Here is a 27962-nt window from a genome sequence, read left to right as displayed (position 1 = left end):
TGTACAAAATCCAGTTCAGGGTCTGAGTTAAAGCCACACTTTGTAAGTGTCATCAGAGCATGTTAGATTCAGCAAAGGGACAGCTAATGTAGAGACAGGAACAATTAAACCTCGAAAGTTCTTTGGAGTTATGGTTACTTTTAAAAATAACTGTGTTAAAACGAGAAAGTTGTCTCAGAATGAAGCTAAAAGCTGTAAAATAAATATTTAACTGGTGGCATCCTTAAAGAGTTGTGTCCAAACACAGCTGAAAGCATCATAAATGCTGGCAGATGTAATGTGGAAATAGACAGGCCTGGGAAAAAAAAAAAGGTCAAAGATCAGCTAGCTGAATGAATCGAAGCTTTTACTAAATCCTTCTTAAATATATCAAGAATAAAACCCCTGCAGAGGGTCTGTGCAGCCAGTTGATTAAGTTATCAGTATAAAAGAAGCACTCAGAAAGGGCATGGCTACTGCAGAGAAGCTAAATGAAATGGTGTTTACTGCTAATTGGGAAGATTCCCAAGCTGAAATTCCCCCAAGAGGTGCTTGCTTAAAAGACCACAGGGATGAAATTGCTAACTTGCTAGAGGTAGCATCTGATCTCATGCTTTAAACTACCTGGGTACTTGAAGCCTGGAGGGTGGCAAATATTATGCCGTGTTTATAACAAGAACACATGGGATTGTAAGCATGACATCCATGCCATTCATATTTATAGAATGGCAAAGGATAAAAGATGCAGGAGTAAGTAAGACCAGCGTGGGAAGAGTCAGTAGGATTGTTTTAAAGATAAAACCAGGCTGGATGTGGCTTTGAGCCACCTGGACTGTGGCAGGGGTTTGGAACTAGATGATCTTTAAGATGCCTTCCAAGCCAAACCATTCTGTGATTCTGTGGTGTAAGTTCTGCTTTACAAACCTCTTGGAGTTTTCTTGATGGGCGTGGGAAAGCTGGCTAAGATTTAGATTCCCAAAAGGGATTTGGTAAAGTTTTACATCAAAAGCTTTTGAGAAGCCACTGGATAGAAATGCAGGGCTTCGCATATTAAGTAATGGATTAAAAGATGGGAGAAAGGGGTAAATAATTGATATTTTTTGCGTAGGAGGGAAGTTACCAGCAGAGTTTCTGGTGATTTTGTCTTGGAAGCTTTGGTCTTGTGTTGTTCAGTATAGTAATAATGAGGATGGTGAAGGCAGTGAGTAGTCGAATGAGAAAGTTTGTTACTGTTTTTCAAGGCAGGAAAGAGGAGAGGAGAGTGAAGGAGATGTGTACAGAACTGAGTGACTGGCCAACAGGGCAGCAGAGGTGGTTAGAGGCTGCATACAGGAAACAAGAGGGAACTTCAGCCTGGAATAGAGATGGATAAGAACATATGAAAGAATGATGCAGATATCTGGAGACCTGCGGGTATTTCATCAGAGATGACAGAGGATGTCTCTGATGGAGGTGTAAGAATGTGTTCTAGATGAGTATGTTTCCAAAGAAAAACTGGAGGAGTACTTCAGAGAGAAATTCTTTGGCAGTCATGAAATAGAGCAACTATGGCAAGATCAGGAAAACACCCAAAACAAAAAAATAATGGGAAGAGTATTTGAAGGAAAGTATTAAATGTGATTGCACTGTTCCTATGATATTCCCTGTCATCACTGTTGGACGTAGAATACTGGGCCATATTCATTCTTTGTCCATACTGGTTTGGCCTTTGGGCTCTTATCCAATAGACTGGACTGGTGAATTTGATGTCTGAGATCTAGTTTCATTCATATTTAAGCGTATAGGGAGTTAATATAAGTTTTAAACATATATTTAGCTGTAGACGAGAAAAATACATTTTTGTGTGTGTGTGACTAAATCCTCTGTTTGTTTTCCTTTCTTTCTTTCAGTATCATTTTATGGTGATAGCTTTGTGGAGTTGAACATGGTAGAAGCATCTTCTCAGACATCCTTACAGTTACGGTTTCGAACAAGCAAGCCACATGGACTGCTTTTTCTTGCAGCTGGGAAGAAGGATTATTGTTTACTGGAGCTACATTCAGGATACTTAGAGGTATGGTCTATAACTATAGATAAAAGGACATGTGTGGCTTGTATTGTTTAGTGTTTTAAGGTGTTACCTGTAACAATTGTAATAGTTTATGTTTTTAAAAATGGAAAAATCACAAAATATAATTGATAATTTCAAAATGTATTTATTTCTTACAATTATAGTTATTAAAATTGGACTCTAAGTGCCATTTGAGATCTCTGGATCTTAAAATGAAGATCATTGTGTTCAGAGCATGAGGTCAATAGAGTAAAAATTTCAGATTTGATGATAGCATCAGAGAAAATGGTTCCGAATAATGGTTTTTATGCAAGGTAAGTTCTTGAAATGTTATTGTCCGTTGGTTTCTCAGGAATGTTGGTCTTAGCAGAACTGCAGAGGAGTCCATTCCCTCTTCCGCAATTATTCAAGCCATATTTGTCATGGCAGGCAAACCTACAGAAAATTTTAATGGAATTTCCTTTTTTTACAATTTTTTCACTTTTTCCAAATTTTTTCATTTTTTTTCAATAGGAAAATTAATGTATTAACTACATATTGATATATAATTGTGAAAAATACCACTTTGGATTTTGATGGTTAAACTTCTGTCTCTTGCAGTTGAGAATTAACTTTGGCGTGGGGGAACAAGTACTGCATTCTCAGCAAAGATCTCAGCTGAATGATTTAGCTTGGCACCTGGTTGAACTACATCATGAACATGACAATGTCACATTGGTTATTGATAAACATGATACAAGTAGTGCAAAAATGCCTGGAATTTTCTATGAATTAAATATTGATTGTGGATTCTACATAGGTGGTACTAGTAAACTTGATGTTCCCTACCTTGTTGGAGCACTACCTAGTTTCCGAGGATGTATCGATGATGTATCATTCAATCAGTTAGACATTCTGATGCCTCTGAGACCTTCTCCTGGCTTTAAAAATGTCCATGAAGTTTCAGTGGGATGCAGTGATGAATTCTTTGCAGGTGAAGATGAACCCATTAGTTTCTTCAGTTCCAGATCCTACATTTCTTTCCCATCATGGAATGTTGATGATGAGGGAATCTTGGAGTATACATTGCAAACCTCAGCCACACGTGGCTTGCTGCTTTACCATCCTGGGCAAGTGGGAGATTTCATTGCAATGGAAATGGAAAATGGACTAATTAAAGCCTATGCTGGAAAATGTAAAAGTAGAACCCAGCTTTCCACTCGTAAGTCAGTCAACGATAGTCACTGGCACTATATCAAACTGAAATTTACTGCAGAATATTTGCAGCTGACACTGGATGAAGAAACTGTGAAAAAATCATTGCCTCCCTACAGTAAGCTGCCACTTCTGAAGGGGCCTCTCTTTGTAGGTGGTGTAGATGACAGCACACGATCAGAATTGATTAAGTTAGAGCTAGTCTCAGTGTCTGGGAAGTACGCCAGAGGAGGATCCTTCAAAGGTTGCATAAGAGACCTGAAAACCAATTCAGAAAAGAAATCGCTTAAGAATGTTCTGGTAACAAAGGACATTTCAGCTGGATGTGAAACAGAGAGTGCTTTTAATACAAACCTTTCTTTAGAGATGGCTGTGAAGAACCCTACTGTGAAAGCAGCCCCAGCATTTGCCATTTCCCCTGAAAGCTCTGTCTCTCCAGGCAAGGAAGACAAAAGCCACCTTTTAGTTCTAAGTAACTTGATTGTGCTAGAGGGTGGACAAGCTTCACTTGAATCTAAACATATTGAAGTCAACTTAGACTTTCAGAAATTAGACATTCATCAATCACAAATTCTTTTTGAAATAAAAAAAACACCCTCTCATGGAGACTTGAAACTAGATGTTGAACCAGTGCAGGAGGTAAATACATTTACTCTGCAGGACATATGGCAAGGGAAGATTCTTTATGTCCATGATGGCTCCGAGGACACTTATGATTATTTTAATTTCTCCATTTCTACCAGCAGTGAGAAGATTGTGCCCCCATATTTGCAAGGAAATGAGCAGCATGTGTTTAGCATTACTGTCACTCCAGTAAATGATGCACCTGAAATTACACTTCCTGAGGGCAACTTGCTGCTTCTCTTGGAGAACTCAAAGAAATGTTTGTCTAGTGATCTGATAAAAGTTCTAGATAAGGATACAGATCCTGCAGGTCTGAGTCTTTCAGTGCTTGGAAATCTGAATGCAGATGCAGGGTATTTAGAAGATTCAAAGCATCCTGGAAAAGCTATTACTACTTTTTCTAATGAGGACTTAAGAAAAGGCACTGTTTTCTTTGTCCACACAGGCGTCAAGAACTCAAGGATTGTTCTGAGGGCAAGTGATGGTGAGAAGGTGAGCAACACTGTTGTGTTACGCGTCATGGCAGTTCCATTGGATTACAGAGTTGTTAACAACTCGGGAATAAAACTACTCCAGGGTGTTACAGCTCTGATCACACCTAGGCATCTGGCTGTTGTAACAAATGCCAACCTCCAGGAGCTGGAGATCCGTTATGAGATAACAGAGCCACCCCAGTTTGGGGAAGTCCAAAGGCAGCATTCAAGGGGAGAATGGAAGCGAGTCAGCTCTTTTTCTCAGCGCTCTCTTGAGCGCAGCCGTGTGAGATACTATAGCACTTTTAAAAAAATACAGCTGGAAAATGTCACTGACCAATTTAAATTCAAAGTTAGCATAGGAAACAGAATGAGTGAAGAGCACGTGTTTCCAATCAAAGTGAAATGGTTAAGATACATTGTATTGAAACATGCTCCTCTAGAAATTGAAAAATCAAAAAAAATGTACTTGAATTCAGATAATCTTTTTGCTGTGATTGTGGATCTAGAAATACCCGAAGATGAGCTTTATTTTAAATTGCTGTCCCTACCAAAGAATGGACAGATACTACTTAACGACCAGCCTTTGAAAAAAGATTCAGTCTTTAGCCAGAAAGATATTAGTGATCAAAAAGTGGCATATGAATTAAACTTCAGATATTATGAAGATAACATTGATTCATTTCAGTTCCTCATTTCTACAAAGTATCTGGAATCAAATGTATACAACTTTGAAGTCTACATCAAGTCAGATCTCAGAAACATTATTTTGACTAACAATGGCCTTAGAGTTACTGAAGGTGAAGGAGAGTTAATAACAAGCGCAGAGTTGTTTGTGCAAACACTGGATAATAAAACTTTCCAATATAAAGTTATACAGTTTCCTAAACATGGGAAATTAAAACTCATTAATTTTTCAGACTCATTTGAAAGTAATGACAATCTCACCACTTTCACTAACAAAGATATAACTAATAAGCGCCTTATGTATGTGCATGACGATTCAGAGACAGTGTTTGATGAATTTCTTGTCAGAGCTTCCAGTTCCAGTGAAGAGTCAGGAAAGTGGGCAACCTTTGATCCAGAAGCAGAGCCTTTGTCAGCAGAAATTAGATTCAACATTTCTGTCCAGCTGAAGAACGATGAGAAACCAGTACGTGTAGTTGATAAGATATTTAATGTAGTGAGAAATGGGCAGCGATTATTAACTTTGGCAGATCTTTGCTATCATGATCCTGATTCTGATTTTGATGATGGACAATTGCTATATACTAGACGTGGCATTTCCAATGGAGACTTGGTGCTAACAAATAATACTTCACACAGACTCTACCAATTCAAACAAGTGGACATGGAGCAAAAGCAAGTCCTGTTTATACACCATGGTGCAGATTTTGGGCGTTTTGTGCTCTTTGTGACAGATGGCAAGCACTACACCTCTTTGCTTCTGGAAGTTAGTGCCACTGATCCTTATGTTAGGTTGGCAAATAATACAGGCTTATTGGTTCAAAAAGGTAAAGAGGAAACTGTTACAACAGCTAACCTAAGTGCTGTTACAAACCAAGATACAAGAACCGATCACGAGCTTACATATGAGATATTCTCTTTCCCCAAATATGGAAGAATATATGTAAATAATCTGTTGATGGATACCTTTTCTCAACTTGATCTGATAAAGGGGTATGTGACCTACAGGCATGATGACAGCAGCAATTTTATTGACACATTTAACTTTACGGTCCATGCTAGAGATGTCCATCTGGATGCTGGAGTTCGTGTTCGCATATATTTGGAAAGTCATCAGTGGCCACCAAGGATTGTGAACAAAAACAATCTCTTGGTTGAAGAAGGAAAACCAGTTAAAATCAGTAAAGGAAAACTGCAAGTAAGTTAACTGTTGTTTGTTTTTCCAGTCTTATAGCAAGTTTTCTTCACTGCTTTCTCAGCTGTTGCAGTCTCTTTGTCTTCTTCAGCTCCTTTTAGTTTGTACTAACATGACTGCATTCTGGATGCTTTATTCTGGAGGGACTGACACTAGCAAGCTTCTGTTTCTAGAAAAGAAAACTGGTTATGTTAAAGTAAAAGGCTGTCCATAGTCTTCAACTCCATTACATATTGGTGCTTGAGGAGGTTAAGATTTGAAGATACTGCACTTGTGTTTATTTTTGATGTGACAATTATTGGTACTTCATGTATTATTGGTTGAACTGGTGTGAAATGCCAAGGAATTGTAGAATCAACCAGGTTGGAAATGTCCTTTAAGATCATCACGTCCAACTGTTACCCCAGGACTGTCAAGTCCACCACTAAACCGTGTCACTAAGGGTCTCAACTACATGTTTTTTAAACACTTCCAGAGATAATGATTCCACCACTACCCTGGGCAGCCTGTTCCAATGCCTGGTCCCCCTCTCAGTGAAGAAATTTTTCCTAATATCCAGTATATACCTCCTCTGGGATTTTGTTTCATTCAGTTTGGAACTAGCCCAAATAATACTGTCTGAGGATTGCATCCAAAATTTTGAAAACATAAGGTCACAAACCAGAGGTCGTTTCCGTTTGGTTGATACCTTCGTGCCTGTTGTTTGTGTGTAGCCTTTCAGTAACCACCGCAAGGGGGCTCTGGAAGCGCATTGCTGTGCTACTGAAATCATTGTTTCAGGCAGGGGTTCTGAGGTTGCTGGTTAACAGTTGCTTTTCAAAACACTCCCATGCCATGTTTGTTTAACACATGTCTACTTGAAGTATTGTATTAAGAACCGTGTAACCTAAATAAGGAATACCAGTTAATTAGGAGGACAATGCCAGGGTTGAGAGTGAAAAATTCAGAAGAGAATGAATTTCTCCTGTTTCTGTTTAAGTAATTTTGGGGTGTGTTTTTAAATTTCAGGTTGTTCATGAAAGCAGTTCTCCATCTGAGATTGTGTTCACAGTAAGACAGCTTCCAGTGCATGGATACATTCGGAAGTTTTCCTCAGAAGAAAGTTTTCTCAGTGCTGACCGAAGGCCAGTTTTGAGCTTCACTCAGCAAGATGTTGACGAGGGCAAAGTTCAGTATGTGCAGACAGTTCCTGACCAACTAGATGACCGTTTTTCTCTGGATGTGACTAATGGTGTCCGAACAGTGAGTGAAATAGAGATCTCCGTAGACATCATCCCCAGAACGATTCCACTGGAAGTACAGAACTTCACTGTGATTGAAGGGGGCTCTAAAGCCCTGGTGGAAGACTATCTAAAAATTTCAAGTAGACACTTTGCTGGACTCAGCTGTGAATTTGTTTTAATTGAGCAACCAAAACATGGGTATGTTGAAAACTCGCGCGTTCCTGGAATAAAGTTAGCCACATTTACCAGAAAACAGGTAATGTGTTTATATCTGCTGTCAGATCACAACAAATTGTTGCATTGCTAGAAGTTGTGGGATGATTTGGTGAGAGGTGGTGAGATGCATGAGTTTGAGCTTTATTCTGGCCTTGTATCAAAGATCTTTCTGCAGTAGCTAGCTGGTCATTTGGGGTAGGGAGGGAGAATGCGTTATTATGGTAAACCACATCACTTCCTTGTGTGCCAACTGGTCACACAGACTAGTACGCAATAATCACATTAGACTTACGGGCCACTCATGCTCAGGCAATGTTACTGTTCTGGAAACCTAAGACGGACAGACTGTGGGTACATTTTGAAAAGAGAAAATGGTGTGCAGATTGAACAAGGAAGAAAGTGGGGGAAAAAATGTTCAGGTCATGGCTCTGCTGACAGAGAGCCAGTATATGCCTGATAAGTGAATTTTCAGTCTTTTTGCTCTAAGAAGCAAAACTATATCGTAAGTCACCTTTTAATACTATTCTCAGTTTATAGTTTCCAGGAAACATTGTGGTAAATATAGTGGGATTGGATTTTCCGCTTTCCCTTCAGAAGGAAGGGGGGATGCCAGGACTGGCAAGTTGAGATATGCTGGCTAGAGGAATGGACAGATGATCTTTTAGCCTCTTTAATTTTTCAGGTTGTTATATTTTTCAGGTGGAACAAGAATTAATCTACTATGTTCATGATGACAGTGAAGAACTGATGGACAATTTTACTGTGATAGTGAATAACACAGCATTATGGAAACAAAGCTTGCCCAAAACTGTATTTGTAACAGTTACTGCAGTAAATGATGAAGGTCCTGTTATAAAAGTTAACAGAATTCTTCGGGTATGTTTGTCAACGTTTTGAAATGTTAAAATTATTTCTAGGCTGATACCATTTAATGCACCTTCATTAGCAGAGTATTAGGTTTGTATCTGGTGGAATAGTCAATGTAAGAAATGATGTCAATATAATAAATCAGTGTTAATGAAGGAAGGCAATACAATGATAATGTGTATTTATGGAGATTCTAGTCATCATAAAGAACAAGTCAAGTTTATCTAGGATGCTGTCTGAGCTTTATTTTAATCTAAAAGATACATGAAGTCTCTTGGACTGACTTAGGGCTTGTGGTGTGGGATGGCTTGCACCTGGCTCACAATTGTTTTTTGATGGTGTTGGCTAGGGCACCTTGAGGGCTGTTGATGAACGGGGTAGCTTAGAAAAGTGCCTAGAGTAGTGATGGTGAGGGTACAAACATCTCCCTGTTGTCTTTGCACAGCCTTCAGACCCTGTGCCTCTTGCCAGTAAGTGTACTGAAGGTCAGGCCTATTGAGGTGCATTCTGCTGCCTGCTTTTCTCCGGATCTGCAGGGGGGCAGGACAACAGATGAGAGCAGCATTCTCACTGGCACTTCATTGGAGAATTGACTACATGTGGGGTATTTGTGTTACAAAACAGGAACATTTCCTTCTTTGAAAAATCCTGGTGAGGATAATACATGCAATCTGTGAAAATCTGGGGTGTTAGAGGTCATCAGAATATTAGTGCAGACACTGAAGCTATTACTATGTAATACTGTGAGCTATAAAAAGAACATGCTAACTTGTTTCTAACTCTGCTCCACCCAAATTCCTGAAGAAAATTTTAAAATTGTTGACTGATGCTACCTGTTCCTCCAGTAACTTTAGCTGGCTTTTTAATGATTCAGTCTTCAAAAAAAAGCCGTTTCTGTCACTTCAGTTTCTGTGCTTTTTTGGATTTATTTACTGATGTATTTATAAGGCCGTTATTTGTGTTACAATAGCACTTAGTAACCAGAACCTATCTGTTATGGACTTACTGCCCATGTAAACTGAAAAGCCCCTGTGTATAAAGGCTTCCAATCTGAGATCTGATGAGTAAAAACAAATTAGGTGACTGAAAAGTAGATTTAAATGGATGTTTAATAAACCTGTGGTCACAATAAACCAGCTGAGAGGCATCAAGACAAAGATATTTAGGAATAAGTTTAAAAGAAGCTAAGCAGGGTATGTTGAGGCTACATCCACATGTATCATCCACAATGCTGTATGATACACTTTACACAGCGGTGGCATCTAAAACATGCATTTAGTTTTACATAGTTAATTGTGTGTTGCAAAGGGAAAATGGGTTACTGCAAAGGTAATTATAACCTTGTGTATTTAGGCTTTTCACATGAGAAAAGACATAATTTTTGGCAGTGGTAGTGGTAGCATTGTGTAGCTTCACAGTGAAGGTAGTTAGTCTATGATGATCTGCAGGTCTCTATGACACAAGATAACCTGCCCTGTGCAGAGAGTGCTGGCAGAAGGGCAGACTCACTTGAGAAGCATTTGGGTGGTACTGAGTAAAGGGTTTATTTAAAATATTTACAGTGGTACTCTACAGACATCAGCATAGCATGCAGTAATGTTTGTCTAGTCACAGACAAGAGGGATATATGTCTGTCTCCCTTCTGGTGCATTGTTGGGATTGGACTGCAGTCTATTAATAGAACTGAGGCCGTGCAGTGCACTGCAGTGCAGCATATGGATCTTTCTAAAAATATCTGTAAGTCTGGGCTTCCCAAGAACAGTGGTAGCAGAGCTTAACCTTAGGCAAAGTTGGTCCTCTGCTGGGGAGGCTGTTTGCATACCCAGAATTGGGATGCTGCATTTGTGTCTGCTGGTCATGCATAAGCTATTGCTGAGAAATAACCTTTATTTTGGCAGGAGTGCATACTAATATGCACATAAATGTTGGATTCATGTGCAGATTAAAACAAAGCTGGCAGTTGAGTTGTGTACTGGGAGGAATACACTGAGATGATCCTTCTTCAAAGCAAACTTGCACATCCCAAGTAAGCGGGTCAAAATGTTTTTTTCTTGGTCCTGCCAAGTATTTAGTATTCCTGAGCAGGGCAGTACTAGCTGGTCCCCAAGCAGCTTCTGCTCTTCCAGGACATTGCTAGTGGCTAATGTTGGTGTGTGGCTTTTAAAAATGCAGTAGCTCTTTTATATCTTTCTAAAGGTTGGAAATGTACAAAATGTACAAAAGTTTACATGAGGTCCAGTAGGACCATTTGAGTTGACTGAAGTTTAGCACCTTAGAAATTTTGCAGGTCTCAATAAAAAGAGTTAGGAAGAACTGCTGAACAATTGAAATACAGGTTAATGTATGGCATGTGCTGTTGAAAAATCTCATTTCTGAGGCATCCATAACATCCCTTCAAACAACCTTGTCTGTTGTTACCAAGGTTATGAACACCATCAAGGATATGAACACCGTAGGATGAGTTGCAGGAGGACAAACAACGAAACATTTTGGGATTTTTTTCTTTTTTTTTCTCTAGGAAATAAAAGGGAAGTTTTTAGCCTTTCCATTAGAACAGTAAGTGCATGAGGGACATGTTTGTTTAGAACCTATAAAGCATTTTAAGTATAATTTCCTAAAACTTCCACAGGTTCTGTGGTTGGTTTTTTTTTTTTTTCTGGGGTGGAATGGGGAAGGGAGACAGGATATTTTTAAGAAAATCACTATCCTGGCATTATTTGCTGTATTTATGTGGGTTCAAACTTAAACAGGGGAAGTTTAGATTAAATATAAAAAGAAGTTCTTCACAGTGAGGGTGGTGAGGCACTGGAATAGGTTGCCCAAGGAAGCTGTGAATGCTCCAACCCTGGCGGTGTTCAAGGCCAGGTTGGACAGAGCCTTGGGCGACATAGTTTAGTGTGAGGTGTCCCTGCTCATGGCAGGGGGGTTGGAACTAGATGATCTTAAGGTCCTTTCCAACCCAAACCATTCTTTGATTCTATGATATGTTTAAATACATGGGTAGCGATGCTGTGAAATGACTGTATCCTCCTTTTGCCACAAGAGGGCTGTATTTTCCTAGAATTAGATTTTAAAAGACCCCCAACAAATTGAGATACTGATTTTTTGTTGTCGTTTTCTTTATATCACACACTTACCAGAGTATTAAAATGGCCGTGAATGTAGTGTCTGGTAGGATGCATAGCATGCAAGGAGATACTCATAAGCTGAATGCTTTAAGTAGAACAGAATGAATTATTTCCCATTGGGCAGGGTCATGAATTTTTTGGTTTTGACCATGCTGTGGAACATGCATAATTAGTGTAATGGTATGTTGTGGAAGTTTGGGTACAGTTTTCATGGTGCTTTTCAAGGAGGACTTGATCCCAGCTGTGGAAAATAAGACACTTGTACAGCGTTTGCAGTATTCTGGGTGTCCGCTTCCCTACAGCCCTTTTCTTGCTCTTGGATCTTCTTGCATTCCTCAAGGATCATGTTGCAAGTCATGTACGATACTTTAAAAAGCGTTGTGTGTTAGTGTGCTGGAACAATAGAAATAAACACAGGCGTTATAAAGAAAAGATATTTTTTTCCTTTAGGATGAGAAAATATTTCAAAGCTCAGTTAGTCTTAGTACTTTTGTCTGTGATTCCAACTGAATACAGCAAAGATAAAGAGTAAAAGGGGCTATTGCTTATCCTTTCCAAACAAGAAATTATCCAGAAAGATATGGATGAAGCTCAGATTAAGTCCTTTCTCAGATCAGTCCTTTCTGCTTGAAAGAAGGGTTTTTGCAGTTTGTACATATCTTAAACTGAAAAAAAAAAATATAAAAAAGCATGACCTTGCAAAGTGCTAAGCAGCTGTTGGAGGTGTTGATTTTCTCATCTCCCACTGGACTAAGCACCTCCGTAGGTTGTTTGGTGCACTAAAAAAGGACCTTTGGCATGTGTTGTTAGAAGAAAATAATGCAGCTACAAAAAGTGTTCGATTTGTACTAGAGATTGTGCTGTCCCCAGCCTGTTTTTTCTTTTCTGCTGGTGAAAGTAGAGCATATTGAATGCATTGCCTGCTGTGAAGTACATAACACTAATATTCATGTGTATGTTTTGGAAAGTTGCTCCTTTCACTCAGTTGTCATAATAGAATTTTGTTATGTTTGTAAGAGTTTGGATAGTGCCTGACAAATAGAGCACTCATACTGAAACTATCTAAAACTCAAACTGGCATAGGGTGTGTTTGCTTGTGTTATTTCATGGTCTTGTATTTTGAAAACCATTTGCCAACAGTAACTGTTCCTGTCCATGAGGAGAGTGTCATGAGAAACCCATCATAGCTGCTAATGTTATGCAGCAGAAATACTTACTTTTTTTTTTTTCTTTGAGGGCTTTTTCCACCTCTGATTTTCTTTTGTATGCATTTTGTTTATTACTTTTTTTTTTTGCTTTTCTAGGTCTGGGTGGGTTCAGTCACAGAAATAACTATTGATGACCTCTGTGCAGAAGACAAGGACTCCTCACCATCAGACCTGATATATTCCATTACTCCACCTAGCAATGGGCACTTGGTTCTGAAGTCTTCTCCAAACAAGAACATCCTTAGTTTTACCCAGGCTCATATAATTGAAAGGCAGCTGGTATTTGTACACAATGGTATGTGGTTTCAAAAGTACCGCCTCTGTTACCAAAATACTGCTCCTATCTAGTAGATTTGTAATCCTTTGAAGATCTCCTTGTAATGTCACAAAAATCTCAAAGCACCAGTTATGTGATACATGGTCTCACAAACTAAACAGGAAAGGGTCTGATGACTACTTTAATGTATGCTTACCAAGGAACCTTGGTGTATTAGTGGTGCTGTTGGTAGCAGCCTTCTTTCTGAATGCAGGTTTACAGAGAGGAACATTGTCATGCAGCTTTCAGAGGTAGGAAATCCATTTTTTTGACCTTTGTCATTGAGAATCTCCTGGAACCTTTGTTGTCTTGCTACAGTGCAGAGCTACTCATGTACCAACAGTCTTTCAGATACCTGTCACAGTATAGTTGTGTTCTTGAACAGCTCTGAGCAATGAAGTTATGGTTCATCTAGGTGATGTCAACCTCCTTTTCAGGCTGTAAAGGAATTCAGCTTTAACCATTGTGTCCTTTCTGCCAGTGGCAGAGCTAGAGATCAGGTGGTTTGTGCTGCTGCTACAGAGAGAATATGAGGGGAATAAAAGTAAAGTGGCAGTGCTGGGAAGCCACAGGAATGAACATCCCAGCAGGGTTCCAGCCAGAGGAAGAGATTGAGCTTTTACAGGGCTAAAGCTACTTTTTTCCTGTTCCAGCTCTATTATCATTTTACCTCAGCTGAAAGGAGGTGCTAAAGAAGGAATAAACCAGTTTTGGGGAAGATGATGGAAGAGGTACTCTCCTGCCAGCCCTGAGGAAGGCTCCTTTGGGTGCAACAGTCACTCTAGGTCTATGCTGTCTTCATGAGGGTTGGTTGCAGGTTGAAGTGCTCTGACTTCCATGCTCTGTCTTGCAGAATGCATATGTGTTGCTGAAATTGTTTTACAAGCAGCTGCTGGTGAGCTGTATGTATACTGCTCAAATAATTTGCTCAGGCAAAAAAAGATTAAGAGCATGGCAAAAGTGAGCCAGCTGTTTAAATTGTTTCGAGGGAGACTTTGACGTGCAAAAACGCCTATGGTGTTAGGATGATGGTAGTCTCAGTGTGAGGAAATTAATCCAGTCTGTGCTCCAGAAAGGGAAAATTAACATCTGCAGTCTTAAGAAGTGAATCTTGATTAATAAAAGCAAAACTAACAGCAGTTTTAATTTTCCAGTGAGTGGGAGTGTGGGTTGTATTGTAAATTGGAAATGTAAAATTGCCTGGGTGACCTGTCACCTCTTACAGCTGCTCTGGCCTGCCGTCTGCCCAGCCTGATGGCCTCCAGGGTTCCAGAAAGTGCTTTGCTTCTTTTCCTTTCTCAGTCTGTGACATTTCTCCTTCATGTTGGACTGTTGGTAGAAGTGTACTTATTACTCCAATGTTACTGCTCCTAGCTTTGTCCAAGGGGCTTTCCTTGTCTGATTGCTGTCATTCAGCATTTTGCCCCTTTTCTCTTGCCCCCTTTCTCTTCAGCTGCTCTGTCACTTGTCTTCAGTCTTCTGGTGTGTGCTAGATTCTTTGGCTTCTACTGGGAAGTACTCTACTTCATGTTCTGCACAGCCTGGTGTCTACTTTTCGTGCTCACTCTAGCCCTTCCCAAGGAGAAGAGCAGCATCTTCTTGGCTGAGGCAGCTCTTCCATCCCCTACCTGCTCCTCATGGCACCATGGATCTTTTATATTGGTACATGGCAGTGAATCAGGGTCTTTTGTACTACCAGAGAAAGTACTACTGTACTTTGCTTTTATGCCTCTAATGTTAGACCTCATAAAATTTTCCCTTCATCTTTGCTCAGCCTTGCGAGTTACATTATGCTACTTATTCGTGCTGTGACTTGCAGATCTCTCTCTTTGTTCTCATGTTTTCCCCTTAAATTTTGTGTTTGTTTCGTCTATAATCCCCGATTTTCTGTCACCAGCATAAATGCAGAATTAGAACATAACTTTCTGATCCTGTATTCCTCTTTCAGTATCAGAATTCCCTCCCTTTTCCACCCTCGCTCTACCCCAGGGTGCTCCTATCCTCCTTTCACAGTATGGGGTCTGCCCTTAAACAGTGTCTGTTTTTTTTCCCTTAGGGCAGTACTGAACTCTTGCTGGTTCTGAATTCTCAGTGTCTTTTCAGTGCAGTACAGCCCTTTTTCTGGTGTCCTTTTAATCACATCTGATCAGATAACGCCTTTAAAAATCAATTGTGATAAAATAATACATGCTCCACCCAAGCAGCACTTCAGGATTTAGGTCTGTACATGACTGCCAGTGACAAAATGTGTGAGTTGGGCAGTTGACTTGCATTAGCCAAAAATACAAGTGAGGTTAGGTAAGCCTTTTTTTTGCAACCTGATGCAAATAGTAGACTTCTCAATGCCTTTTTTTAAATGTGCAACTACTTCTGCATTTTTATCAAGAGAGAACATCAGAGAATAAAAACTTTTAAAATAAAAACAATATGATCTGATCTTGCAGAACTGCTTTAGTGCCTGGCTGGGTATAAGAGCATTGCCTAGGGGAGTTGTTAACTATTATCTCAGAACCCACGTTTGATTCTTCTGGTATGCTAATTTGTAGTTCAGCAAGGAGTACTGATCTTTATGTGAAGGTACATGACACTCTCTCACTTTCAGGATATATATGCATGTAGCAGTATCTCATGGCTAAGTTGGGCAAACCAAGTAGATGAGCATTTAATGTTTTAATTTTTCATTCTCTCTTTCTGCCTAATTAAACAGTCTGGGGAGCCTCCACTTAAAGCAATAAGTCAGTTCTGAGACATATATTTTTACAGGAATCCACTCAGACTCCTGGAGGTATTTTGCTATTGCTTGTGCCAAAGTACATACAGGTCGTAAGATTAAAGAAAAAGATGTGCATTTATTATGAGTACACATAACCTCTGAAACAGTTTAAGCTGTGACAACATAGGCTCTTCAGCAAAGCTGAAGCAAAGTGAAGAGACAAAGGAAGCAACCTGGTATTTGATTCAGTCCTTAAAATGTAAATCTAAATGAAAGAACTTTCCAGTTGATTTTGTCCCCAGATTCCTTCTTTGCCAAAATGTGACTTATTAAGTACTTTGGTCCCTCCTAAGATACAATACAAAGGAGTAGGCACTCTGGGAGTCACTGTCTCCCCAAGTTTAACTTGTTTTCAGCTCCACTGTGGTCAGTGAAGAAGGAAAGAAAGGGGCACTCTGCTGATTTACACCTAAGGGATATCTGGCCTTCAGTGTTAAAAATAGCCAGTAGTTCATCCTTGGAAAGGTGTTTTCTGCATTATAAATTTATTCTAATTAAGGTAAAAAGGTACTGGTAAAAAATTGCTTCAGGATTACTTTGGATATATTTCACTGTAGCCAAGCGCAAAAGGTGTCCAGTGCATGCTTGCATGTTTTGGACGACAGACAGAATAATACAAGAATAAATTTTCTTTTTTATTTTTTCTACAGGAGCAATGTCTGGAGGCTTCAACTTTCAGGTGACAGATGGTTTAAACTTTGCACCTCGACAGATTTTTAGCATAACAGCTCAGACACTAGTCATTAGCCTTGAAGTGAACAAAGGACTCGGAGTCTTCCCAGGTCTGTTTTTAAAGATTATTGTGATTTCGTACACTTGAGGAAGTTGCATATGTACAAATATGTATACTTTGTTCAGATAGCTAACTGGCTAAACTATAGAAAACTGTACCTGGGAACATCTATTTGTCTGATTTTTAAAAGAACATTTGTGTTTTCTCAAACAATGTGTTGCTTTATTGTTTTAGAATCTTTAATGTGCTTGGAGTCATGGAAATTGGCAGTGAAACATATAAGTGAAATATGCAAGTCCTCCTAAGCTCTCAACATTCCCCATTCAGATTTGTTTAAAAGCTCTATGTTATATTTATATATTTAGAGGTGTCTTAGCTGGTTGTATTTTGCCTGGTGAAAGCAGAGTGAAGCTTGTGTCCATAGGAGCAAATATAAACTCGCCAGATTGCTACTTTGCTTTCTTCTTGTTTGAACTGAGTTATGTAGAGCAGCATAGATGAATCAGAAGGACTGAAGTCTTTGATGTGTATTTGTGCATTTGGAACTAGTTGGATCGAGAGCTGAGTATTTTTTTGGTTAAATCCTACTTGTGCAGGAGTTAATGTGTTAAGAGAGCCTCAGCAAAGCCATTTACTGCTTTGCATTGGCAGGAGTAATCCCTCACTGAGTTAATAATCTAAGAGGACTAAAGCAAAAATGAAGATTGGTCTTCTCTCAGCAATGTCTTGCATCACACTTTCATGTGTGCTACCTCCTTTTTTGCTCTGAACATGATCTATACGGACAGAGAGAGACTGGGAATTGGTAAAACTCTAGAGGTATTAAACTATACCTTGACTTACTAATTTGATACAGAAGAAGAGCACTTTAGTTTCTTAAACTTGCTGGGTGTAAGCTGCATCAGCACAGGCTTGCAACAAAATCTACTTAAGCACAGGCAACAAAAAATGAGATTGTAGCAGCATGATCTTCTAATTCAGTCAATATAAATGGGATTCACATAAATCTACTTAAAAAGCTTATTAACCTGTGATTTGGTCTGTAAGGTTGCCTCAGGCACAGGGATTTACAGAAATTCTATCTTAAGCCAAAAATAATTGTAAGAAAATTATGCATGATACTTCCATAGAAAGCAAAGACTCTAGGCTATAAATCTGTTCTCCAGTTTGCAAAGTACAATATTTCTTTCAGCACTGCAAGCTGTGTTCAGCTAAGCCTACAGTTTTTCCTCAATTCTTGCTTACTTTGGTTTAGCAAAACTCTTTTTTGGTGTTAAAAAATATTATTAGCTTTTTAATGTGTTTGCTTTATGATACTTTTAAAGGACATTCTGGAGGTGTATGGGCTTCAGCTGTACTTGCTGATCATGAAATGACTATTACAGCAATCATGCTGCAAAATGGTTAATACACATAAAAACAATAGCCAGTGTCCTGTTATATTTTGTAGCACTGCAGGAAAAGTTAATTTTGAGACAGCTTGAAGAATTGTCTCTCTAGGCAAGTAAAAATTGAAAATATCATGAAGAAATTGCCATGTTTTCATGACTGTGTGTTCTCTCAAGTATATTGTTCTGCAATTTTATAAGAGCATGTACTGCTGTCTTCTTTTGTGTTGGATATACCAGATTTGTTTATATGATTCATGGATTTTTTTTCTGTTTAACAGAAGCTTGTTTTATTTGGTGTGCTCAGAAAACTAACTGCTAGATAGATTATGTTTTTCTTATGTATGCCAGATACCTAAAGTGTGAGGGTTTACTTTCCTCAGGAAAGCAATTGATCAAGGAAGGAATGAACTGGATTGCTCTTTGAGAAGGAAAGGCAGCCTTTCTTATAGGTATTTGTAAGAAGAGTTGTCTGAGCAGTCCATAGATGAGATGATTCGTAACTGTTTAGGAGTAATAGGCAGAATGGTCCTTACAAAGCACTTTCCAAATCGTAAATGTAGGCAATTAAAAATGGGTACCAGAATTATTAGGCACCAGTGATGGCATTATGCTGATGAGTTCTACTTGTCTGGATTAGTTTTGCCCTACTTCGCATCACTCATCATTGTTGTGTGTCTTCCTCCCCACCTCTGTTCATTTCGCCTGTGTTTGTTTTGGTTGCTTTTGCAACCTCTCTGCTTTCGTGTTTGGGAACAAGGAGACAGTGTTCTCACTTCCCTTTCCTTCACCCAGTCTGCTGACTCTTCCTGTCAAGGTGTCAGACCACAGCAGAACTACTGCAGGTGCTGGAAAAGGTTCTCAAGTCTGAAGGCAGAAGTGGGTAAAGGAGCAGGTTGTGTTTGGTAGAGGATCTCATTTTTACAGGAAAGTGTGAGAGACTTTATTGTCTCTAGACAGTATGGCTCTAGACTGTATTTCATCTTGTTTAATGAGTGGCATCTGCACTGTGATGGTGATGGTGTGATAACCTGGTGCTGTTATGAAAAATTGGAGTGGTAACTTCCATCAGTGAAACATGAGCATGTCTGAGAGTTGCTCTGTCTTCCTCTGTTAAGGCAGTGAGGCCTGATCTGTGTAAGTAGGAGGTTATTGAGAAATAACTGTGTTTGCAGATGCACATGATCTGATTAACTGTTGCTTTCAGTTGTACATTCCTGATCACATCTGCTGTACATACAACACAAAGTCATTGCTTCCGTCTCTGCCTGTCATGCAAAAAAGCGTAGAGAGAGGAAGAGGAGGGAGACTTCTTGAGTTAGATATAGTGTGGAAGAATTATTCTAGATCTGAGGGACTGCTTTACTTTTGAAAGCAGTATGGACAAAGAGAGGCATAGGAACATAGGAAGGGGAAAACAGGCAGAGTCAGAAGATATCATTTCATTATAACAACTCTATTTCAAAGTAGATGTGATTTGAACCAGGGCAGAAGTACATGCAAACAGTCAGAATCCTGATGTTACTAATGGCTTTCAAAACATCACCATTCTTTGGTTTGCTTACTATATTTTTTCTTCTGATTATTATAGCAGGAAAATGTTGTGTTATTCCTGTATAACCATTGATCTTTGTTGAAGATGGATTGATAATTCAGGCTTCCAGGATATATACTACCAGCATCTGAAATTATGTATTGGTACCTATAAAAGCTTATAGCTCAAGAAAAAAAGAAAATATAAGAATGGAGCAGAAGTAGGAGCAGGGAGAGAAGAATTATGGGAATCTCTTGCTCCTCCAAAAGTATCTTTAAACATGTACCATGAAACAGTGCATCAAAAAGAAGACAAATAAACTTTTTTTTTTTAATAATAAAATTAGTATGTTTGGTTTTGTCAGCTATATCTAAATTTGTTTTGGTTTCACTACATGCCAGGAAACTCTTTATAATCTTTAAACCAGAAGGTACTGGTTAATGTGGTGCTATGTATTAAAAGGATTTTGTTATCTCTCAGTCTCCATCCATCTTAATAATATATTATTTCAGCTCAGGATATTGTTTCTGTAATGTGTTTAATTCAGTATTTATATTTTAATTTAATTTCATGAAAATCTTCTTTCATACCGATAAAGTGTGGTTCAAGCTTCCAGTAATAATCGATTTTGGTTTGTGTGTTCACTAGAAAGTTTGCTGTGTTGAGGCTTTTCCTTGCCAAATCACCCTGCCTTCTGTGGGCAACTGGGATTACCAGAAACATTAACAGTGGTGACTGGAGTTTGAATTCAGTTCTAGACATGTAATTTAGGAACAGGGATTCTTATACATGCTGTATTCTTTACTTTGGGTTGTTTTTGCAGAAGCTAGTGTTTAATGATTACATGTGCTGAAAAGAACTGCAGTTTCTTCATTTATTATAAAACCAAGGTACATCCTATGATGGGCTTTTTGATTGAAAAAACTGTAGAAGAGTTCTAACTAGAAGGTAACTATGAAAAGGGTAAACCTGCTAATCTTATAAAACATTACTAAAATGCTAAGTAGAATAGTTAGGTGAGAGGGTGAGTCATGCATACAAAACTTGCCCTTTGGGGCCCTTTGCTCTTTCAAATCTGTGTTACTTATAATTGACATTTTTTTAGGTTCCAGGAAACCTATTTCACAACATGATCTGAAAGCTGTAACCAGTGATGTGACCAGTGCAGGAAACAGAACTATAACTTTTATGATTGTAACTTCCCCAAAGCTTGGAAGGCTGATCAGAGTAAATTCTGATAATACTACTCAGGAAATCCTCAGTTTTACGCAGTCTATGGTAAGCATTTACTTTACAATACCAAGTTCAGGGGTAGATTGTTACTTGAAAGGGCATCTCAGTTGCTTGTTCTTTGTCTGATCCATTTATATGTGTTAAATAACCAGGCATATGTGACCCATCGGTGCAATCACCCAGATTTGCTGTGTCATTAAATATCTGGCATCTAGTAATGAATGCAGGAGGAGCCTTTTTTCCCCTCTACTTGGATACTAGCAGGGTCTTGGCAATTTCCACTGTTTTGCTTGTAACAGTATTTTTCAAAAAGAGCTGTTCTGGTGCCATTAACCAGCAGTCCGAAGTTGGAAGCCTTTAGTTTTTGGCAGAAGGAGTAGCCTTTTGCTCTATGAAAAGTCCAAGTAAGAGATTAATTTCAGCTGTGCACAGTCCTCATGGATGTCCCCAAGAGGACTTTTATTGACTTGATTGGCTGTGATATTAAGTGTTTAAAGAATCTTAGCTGTGATACAGGGTCTCATACTTGAACAACTAAAACGTGGCAGCTCACATAACCTGATGGAAAACATACTTTTGTAACTGAGATTACTTCTGTCTGTGTGCAGAATCTGAATATAACTGTGAGCTCTGAATGCAGTAAGTTATTCTGAGAAAATCTAAATGTTAGAGATAAAAGTAGTTCAATATTATCACTTTACTGAAGGAAAAATTAAGAGATAATTTGGTCTTAACCTACATTTACAGATTTTAAAAGTAGCTATTTGATTAGTTTATATGAAGGAATGAGAAAATCTATTGGCCAGAAATTGAAACTTGACCAACAAAACCTGGAAAAAATGCATTCTTATTAGTTATCATCAAACTTTGAAACAACCTGGCCAAGGACTGTGGTGGAATGAATCTCCACTTGAACATTATAAATCAAGATGAACACAGAATGTTGTAATCCCATTGTAAAAGCATTGTAATCCCATTATGATACTGCTCTTGTTGCAATAGTTGCCAAGTTTTGTCTTATGTTCTGATGGAGATGAACTGTATAATGACAATGTTCCCTTCTGTTCCTAAAATCCATGATTTTTACGAGCATTAGGTGAAACGGTTAAGCATGTCAGACAAGTAAGTCTTTCAGCTAAGGGTCTGGAATTCTATACTTTTGCCTATGGATATGATCTTTATATATGTTTATCAGATAGCGCCGTGTCAGAACATACCACTTACTCTCTATGGCTTTAGTTCTTACTAATGTAGAGCTAAATTTCCTTTGAACTTTGTAAATTGCATAAGGATTTGAGCTGCAATAATGTGTATGCTTTTCTTCTCTGTTGGAGGTATTTATATTGGCCATTTGTGCTTCAAACAAAGTAGAGCTAAGTGACTTACTGCAGGTAGAATTAATGTATCATAACCAGCATGCTGTTTATTTTGGTACAGAATGAGGTATGAGGGAGAGAAAAGAGATACTAAATAAAGCTTTCACTATTTAGTGTGTTGTAGCCACATGAAGCAAAATGACATTGATCTTGCAAACATATTCTCTATGTAATGGAGAATAAGACATTACATTTCTTTTTGGTAATAAGCAGCTTGTAAATCTGATGTGAATTGAAGATACTAGTTCTTTGGGTTTTCATTGACTTAATTCTGTATTGTGGAACATGAAATTTCACTCCTGAAAAATACTATGCAGCTAGCTTATAAAGGTTGTTGGCAATTTTGCTATGATTCTGAACTTTTCCCTGTGCCCTCTGGCTTATTGCTTCATTGCCAAAAAAACACTATAATTGAAATCACTACTGCGTAATACTTTCATGGACAGTTGTTCTCCAGCCAATATAAGAAAATTAACTGTGCATTAAACACACTTGAATAACAGTACTTTTCAATGTGATGCGTGGTTTTGGTTTTTTTTTTCCTCTGGCAATACTTTCTATGGTCTCTTAGAAATACTTTCATCTTGCCACAAGACACAGTTTTTTTGTTATATTTAAAGTCATTACAGAGCTAAACAGAAATCCTTACCAATCCCATTTTCTTCTTAGCCGAGATACTAGCATGGTCTTGCAACTGAAAAAAAACCCCAACTTATTAAGATTGATACTAAACACTGTTGGATTTAAAGAATGCATATTGTGCCTGTTCTTGTTACAGATACTAGCATTCTCCAACTTGAAGTCCTAGAGACATGCTTTGGAAAGTTGTCCTGAACCAACATATCCTTTTAGTATCAATTTTGTTTGTTTTGTCCAGTAATAGCCATTAAGAATTAAATCAGTATAGAAAAAGCATAAACTTGGAGATGTGCATATAGGATTTTATCACATCAGTCTGAATTTTTAGACAATGAGATGGGATGGTTTTGAGGCTGCTTAGAAAAACGACCCTGAAATCCCTGTTTCCCTAGTGGGGATTCCTGGTGGGGGCTGTTGCAGTAATTTCAGGATTAGCTCTTTCTGTAGTCACAGCTCAGACTCTGTACTGCTGAAGTGCTTCATGTGTGATGGCAGCGGGGGGTGTGTGCGTGTTTTCTTATTTTCACACCTTTCAAGCATATATGATAGGAAAACATGCTAGTGAGTTCCTTCAGGATGTTTACAACCTGTTATGAATAGTAAACTAAGAACCAGCACTGTCTCAGACAAGGATCTCTCTGGCCTTTATAAACTAGCAGGTGCAAGCCAGGTCAGTAGTTCCCTGGGAAGTTGTCAAAGATTTAATAGGTATAGCTGTCTTCTCTGCAGGCCAGTGAATGAGTTATCAAGCAGACCAGACACTGAATCTACTGGATGAGATTTAGGAAGTGTTCTGGTCTTATGGTTATTAGGAATCCTATTGCAGTTTCAAGGTATCATGGTATTGATTTTAAAGTGTAGGTGTAGAATGAGAATCCTAGTCTGAAAATACTGCCTTTTGATTTGGGACCTAAAGAGGTAAACAGTTGTATCTTGTATAAATATCTTTGAAAATTTACTGCAGCATTTTGCAGTACCTAGGAGCTAAGACACTCATGCTGGGATTGATAGGATTCTCTTGAATGTGATGATCTGCAAGGTTAGTGAAGGCAGGTATAGGACAAACCAGGTTCTTTCCTGACTCTTAGGAATCCCCTTCTTACTGTGATGTAGAAATTTTTCACTAAGTATTCTCATCAGCTCTTGGTTATAAGTGAGAGTGTATTTCAGTGGTCATTGCACTTCCTTCCGGTTTCTATAGTTTCTTACCAATTGTATTTGCCTATTCATCATGAAATACCTGCATCAGAGTCCCTTTCAAGCCTTCAGTCTTTCATATGCTTTTTCAGGACAAGGAGTTCAGCCCCACTGGTATCCTTATAAAGAAAAACCTCTAGATATGGAACTCCAGTTCATTGAAAGTACAGTCCAGCTAAGCTCCTGTTTGCCATTGCTAGTTTGAGATAAGTTTCTCAGTGTTTTATATCTGTGTTCTTCACATGAGGTCTTCACTAAGCATTCATGCACAGTAACGTTTCACCTACCTTCAGGTAGGCTTGTCTGGTAACAGAGAGTCCATCTTAAGAGAAAGAAAATTGTGAGATAATCTCAGTATATGTTACATACAGGCTTGATTGATGGGCTGAGGCCAATTGTAGGAGATCTAAGACTAACTGCTGGGTCCTGCACTTGGGCCACAACAACACCGTGCAATGCTACAGGTTTGGGGAAGAGTGGCTGGAAAGCTGCTTGGCAGAAAAAGACTTGGGGGTGTTGGTCAGCAGCTGGATGAACATGAATAGTGTGGCAGCAAGGCCAGGGCAGTGATCATCCCCCTGCACTGGGCACTGGTGAGGCTGCACCTCGAATCCTGTGTTCAGTTCTGGCCCCTCACTGCAAGAGAGACATTGAGGTGCTGGAGCTGGGCCAGAGAAGGGCAATGGAGCTGGTGAAGGGTCTGGAGCACAAGTGTGATGGGGAATCGCTGAGGGACCTGGGGGGGTTTAGTCTGGGGAAAAGGAGGCTCAGAGGGGACCTTATCACTCTCTATCTGAAAGGAGGTTGTAGTGAGGTGGGTGTCAGTCTCTTCTCCTAGGTAACAGGCAATAGGATAAGAGGTTGCTCCAGGGGAAGTTTAGATTGGCTATGAGGAAAAACTTTTTCACCAGAAGTGTTGTTAAGCACTGCATCAGGCTGCCAGGTGTGGAGTCACCATCCCTGGAGGTATTTAAAAAATGTGTAGATGTGGCACCTAGGGACATGGTTTAGTGGTGGGCTTGGCAGTGCTGGGTTAATGATTGGACTTGACTGTGAAGTTTTTTTCCCATGATTCTGTATACACTGTGTGGTCTAAGGTACAAGATCTCTCTTGAACAGTGTTCCGAATACTTTTTTGCCTCTCCTTACACTTCCGTGTTTTAAATCCCTCTCCTCTTATACCTGTGGCTTCCCTTCGCCTGAAACAGGTGGATGAAGGTGTGATCATGTATGAGCACTTACATGCCGAGTCAGCTGGCTGGAGTGCAGAAGATTTCTTCTCATTTACTGTCTCCTCTCCGCCATCGGCGCTGGACCTCCAGGTGTTCCATATTGTCATTTCATATGAAATTACAAGGCATGATCAGAACAGTCGTCTTCTGGCAAATACAGGTAAAGACGCTGTACGGTTTGGGCTCCAGGTTGGTTTGGATCTGTTAGGATTCTAATGAATAAATGTGAAAAAACAAAGGCTACTCTCATCTGTAACAAATTACTAAAATCCTTCTTTAGCAGAGTGCAGTGTAGATAGTAGCTTGGAAACCTGCATCACTATGTCTTTAAAAATGAGATTAAGTACCTGCATTTGGTCCTTCCAACTGCTGTATTCTAGATTTTGCTATACCGTAGGTGAAAAGCTTTTGGAATATAGGTATTTCTTTAATCTTAATGTATGCATCAACCGAAAATCATGTCTCTCGTATGTGACTGTATTTTAAAAATAGTGGTAATGTATTCTTAGCCATGACATATGGAAATCAAGGATATCATGAAGGAGAATCTTTACTGAGCATCGTCAGTGTTTGATATCTAATTTCTTAAACATTGCAACTATAAAATAGTCAATTTCTAAGATTCTCTTTACCTTTCTGCTAGGTGCCATAGTCCAGGAGGGAGGTAGCGTATTAATCAACAGAACAAATCTAGATGCTTCAAATCTATTGGTTAAGCTACCTAAGTTGCAGCGCTCCATGTATGAAGTCTGGTATCAAGTTGTATCTTTACCCCAACATGGCGTGGTTGTTGTTGGAGAAAGAAACATTACCAATGAAAAACCCAACTTCTCCCAGTACATACTGAACAAATTTGGAATTGTGTATGTACATGATAATTCTGAATCACTTAAGGACAATTTCACATTTGCTGTTTGGTTAAACCTAAAGAGCAAGTCTGCAACAAAGCCCCATGGCGAAGTTTTAGAAGAGATGTTTAATATCACAGTTGCTCCAGTGAATGATCAAGCTCCAGAATTGAAGACTAAAAGGCTGTACTTGAAAGTCTTGCAGGGAGATGTGTCAGTGCTGGGGTCAGAGAATCTGAAAGTTGAAGACCTAGATAATGCCCCAGTTGAGCTCAAGTACACCATTGTTAATAACCCCAATAATGGTTATTTAGCAATGAAAAGCAATCTCAGTGTCTCTATAAATGATTTCACACAAGCTGATGTTGACAACGGTAAAGTTTGGTTTGTACAGGATGGAAGTTCATCTTCTGGGGTATTTTATTTCAGTGTGACTGATGGTAAACATCGCCCTTTATACAAGCTATTCAGTCTTGAAGTCATACCAATCACTCTTGTCCTGGTCAACCTGACCAGTGTTGCACTTCCACAGGGCCAGACATCTGTCAGTATTACTAACGTTCAGCTTTCAGCTGTCACAAATGGAAAAAGCACTAATATCATGTATGAAATAACTCAGCCACTCAAATATGGGCACCTGATGATTGGAGATGAAAAGGTTACTAAATTTGAGCAAGCGGATTTGTACACAGGAAAGCTGTCTTACCACCTGACAAACTTCACTGCGCCCAAAGAAGTACTAGAGTTTATGCTTTTCACTACAGAATGCAATCTAACAGGACAAGTGCTGAACATCACAGTGAAGCCTCTAGTACAAGTTGTATCAGACATGCAGATTTCAAATCAAGCAGCTTATAAATTCAGAAGCAGTGACCTGGATGCTTCCGAGCTAGCTAATTTGACAAATAGCAATCCTAGATTTGAAGTGATAGTGCCCCCGTCTCATGGAAGGATTGTAAAGAAAAGGTTTGTGAATGATGTAGTGTTCGAAGACATTCAGACGTTCACCCAGTCTGACATTGATAGCGGTGTTGTGCTTCTAGATATCGATACGAATATGACAGGCGTTGATCTGCTAAATGACTCATTCACATTTATACTTAGGGCAGATGCTGTCCAGCCTGCTGTTGGCTGTTTTCAGTATTCCATTGTGCCACACAGCCCCCCACTTGTGCAGGGTTTTACAACCGAAGTGCCTTCCTTAACCAGCGTGACCACTTTAAAGATTCACACTACCTCAAAGGGCAAGGCAGCAGCCCCCTTTCAGAATGGAAAGCCTACAGCAGCACCACAGGAGACTGAGCCAACCATCTGGGCAGGTCAGAACCACTGGAAAAATCTACATGAGGAAGGTCCATTTCTAAATCTGGCAATGGGAACAAGTGGATCTGCAGGGACTAAGACCACAATCCAGGGTAATGCCAGGAGTCCCAGAGAGCAGGCAGATCAAAGTAGCAACCCTTGGTACATCATTATCCCCCTGATCCTGCTGTCTGTGCTCCTCATTGTTGCTGTCATTTCTGTGTGCATTTTGCTAATGTGTCAGAAGAAAGAGAAGACAAAACCGCTCGTCAAAAGTCAAACAGATGCAGTCCTCAGTAGTCCAGATCAATATCTGGAACGGAGCTTGACTGTACCCAGTGTTACAGTGACTCCTCTCCTGAAGGAGGTTGAGAGAAATACAGCCTTACCATCCATGACAGTAAGACATGAACAGCTGCTTCCTGCGGTGGTTTCTCTGACTGTAGGACAGTCTTCTCAAAACAGCTGGTTAAACCTTGATCCTGAAATGATACAGTACTGTCGAAAAACAAACCCAACTCTGAAGCGCAATCAGTACTGGGTGTAG

General features: G+C 39.3%; 1 protein-coding gene across 1 annotated transcript; it reads left to right on the top strand.

Moving 5' to 3' along the window:
* Positions 1 to 1868: 1868 nt before the first annotated feature.
* On the top strand, positions 1869 to 27962 carry LOC104404752 (chondroitin sulfate proteoglycan 4-like; the record flags this gene model as incomplete). The annotated part of the gene is made up of 9 exons (XM_010013272.1): positions 1869 to 2032; positions 2630 to 6205; positions 7211 to 7681; positions 8341 to 8517; positions 12941 to 13139; positions 16584 to 16715; positions 20694 to 20866; positions 25242 to 25425; positions 25909 to 27962. Coding segments are annotated over 9 exons (7130 nt in total), but the record flags the coding sequence as incomplete, so codon positions are not given.

Source organism: Nestor notabilis, unplaced genomic scaffold, assembly GCF_000696875.1.
Source record: "Nestor notabilis isolate BGI_N333 unplaced genomic scaffold, ASM69687v1 scaffold3594, whole genome shotgun sequence".
NCBI lineage: Eukaryota > Metazoa > Chordata > Aves > Psittaciformes > Psittacidae > Nestor > Nestor notabilis.
This window is presented reverse-complemented; position numbering and strand designations above follow the sequence as displayed.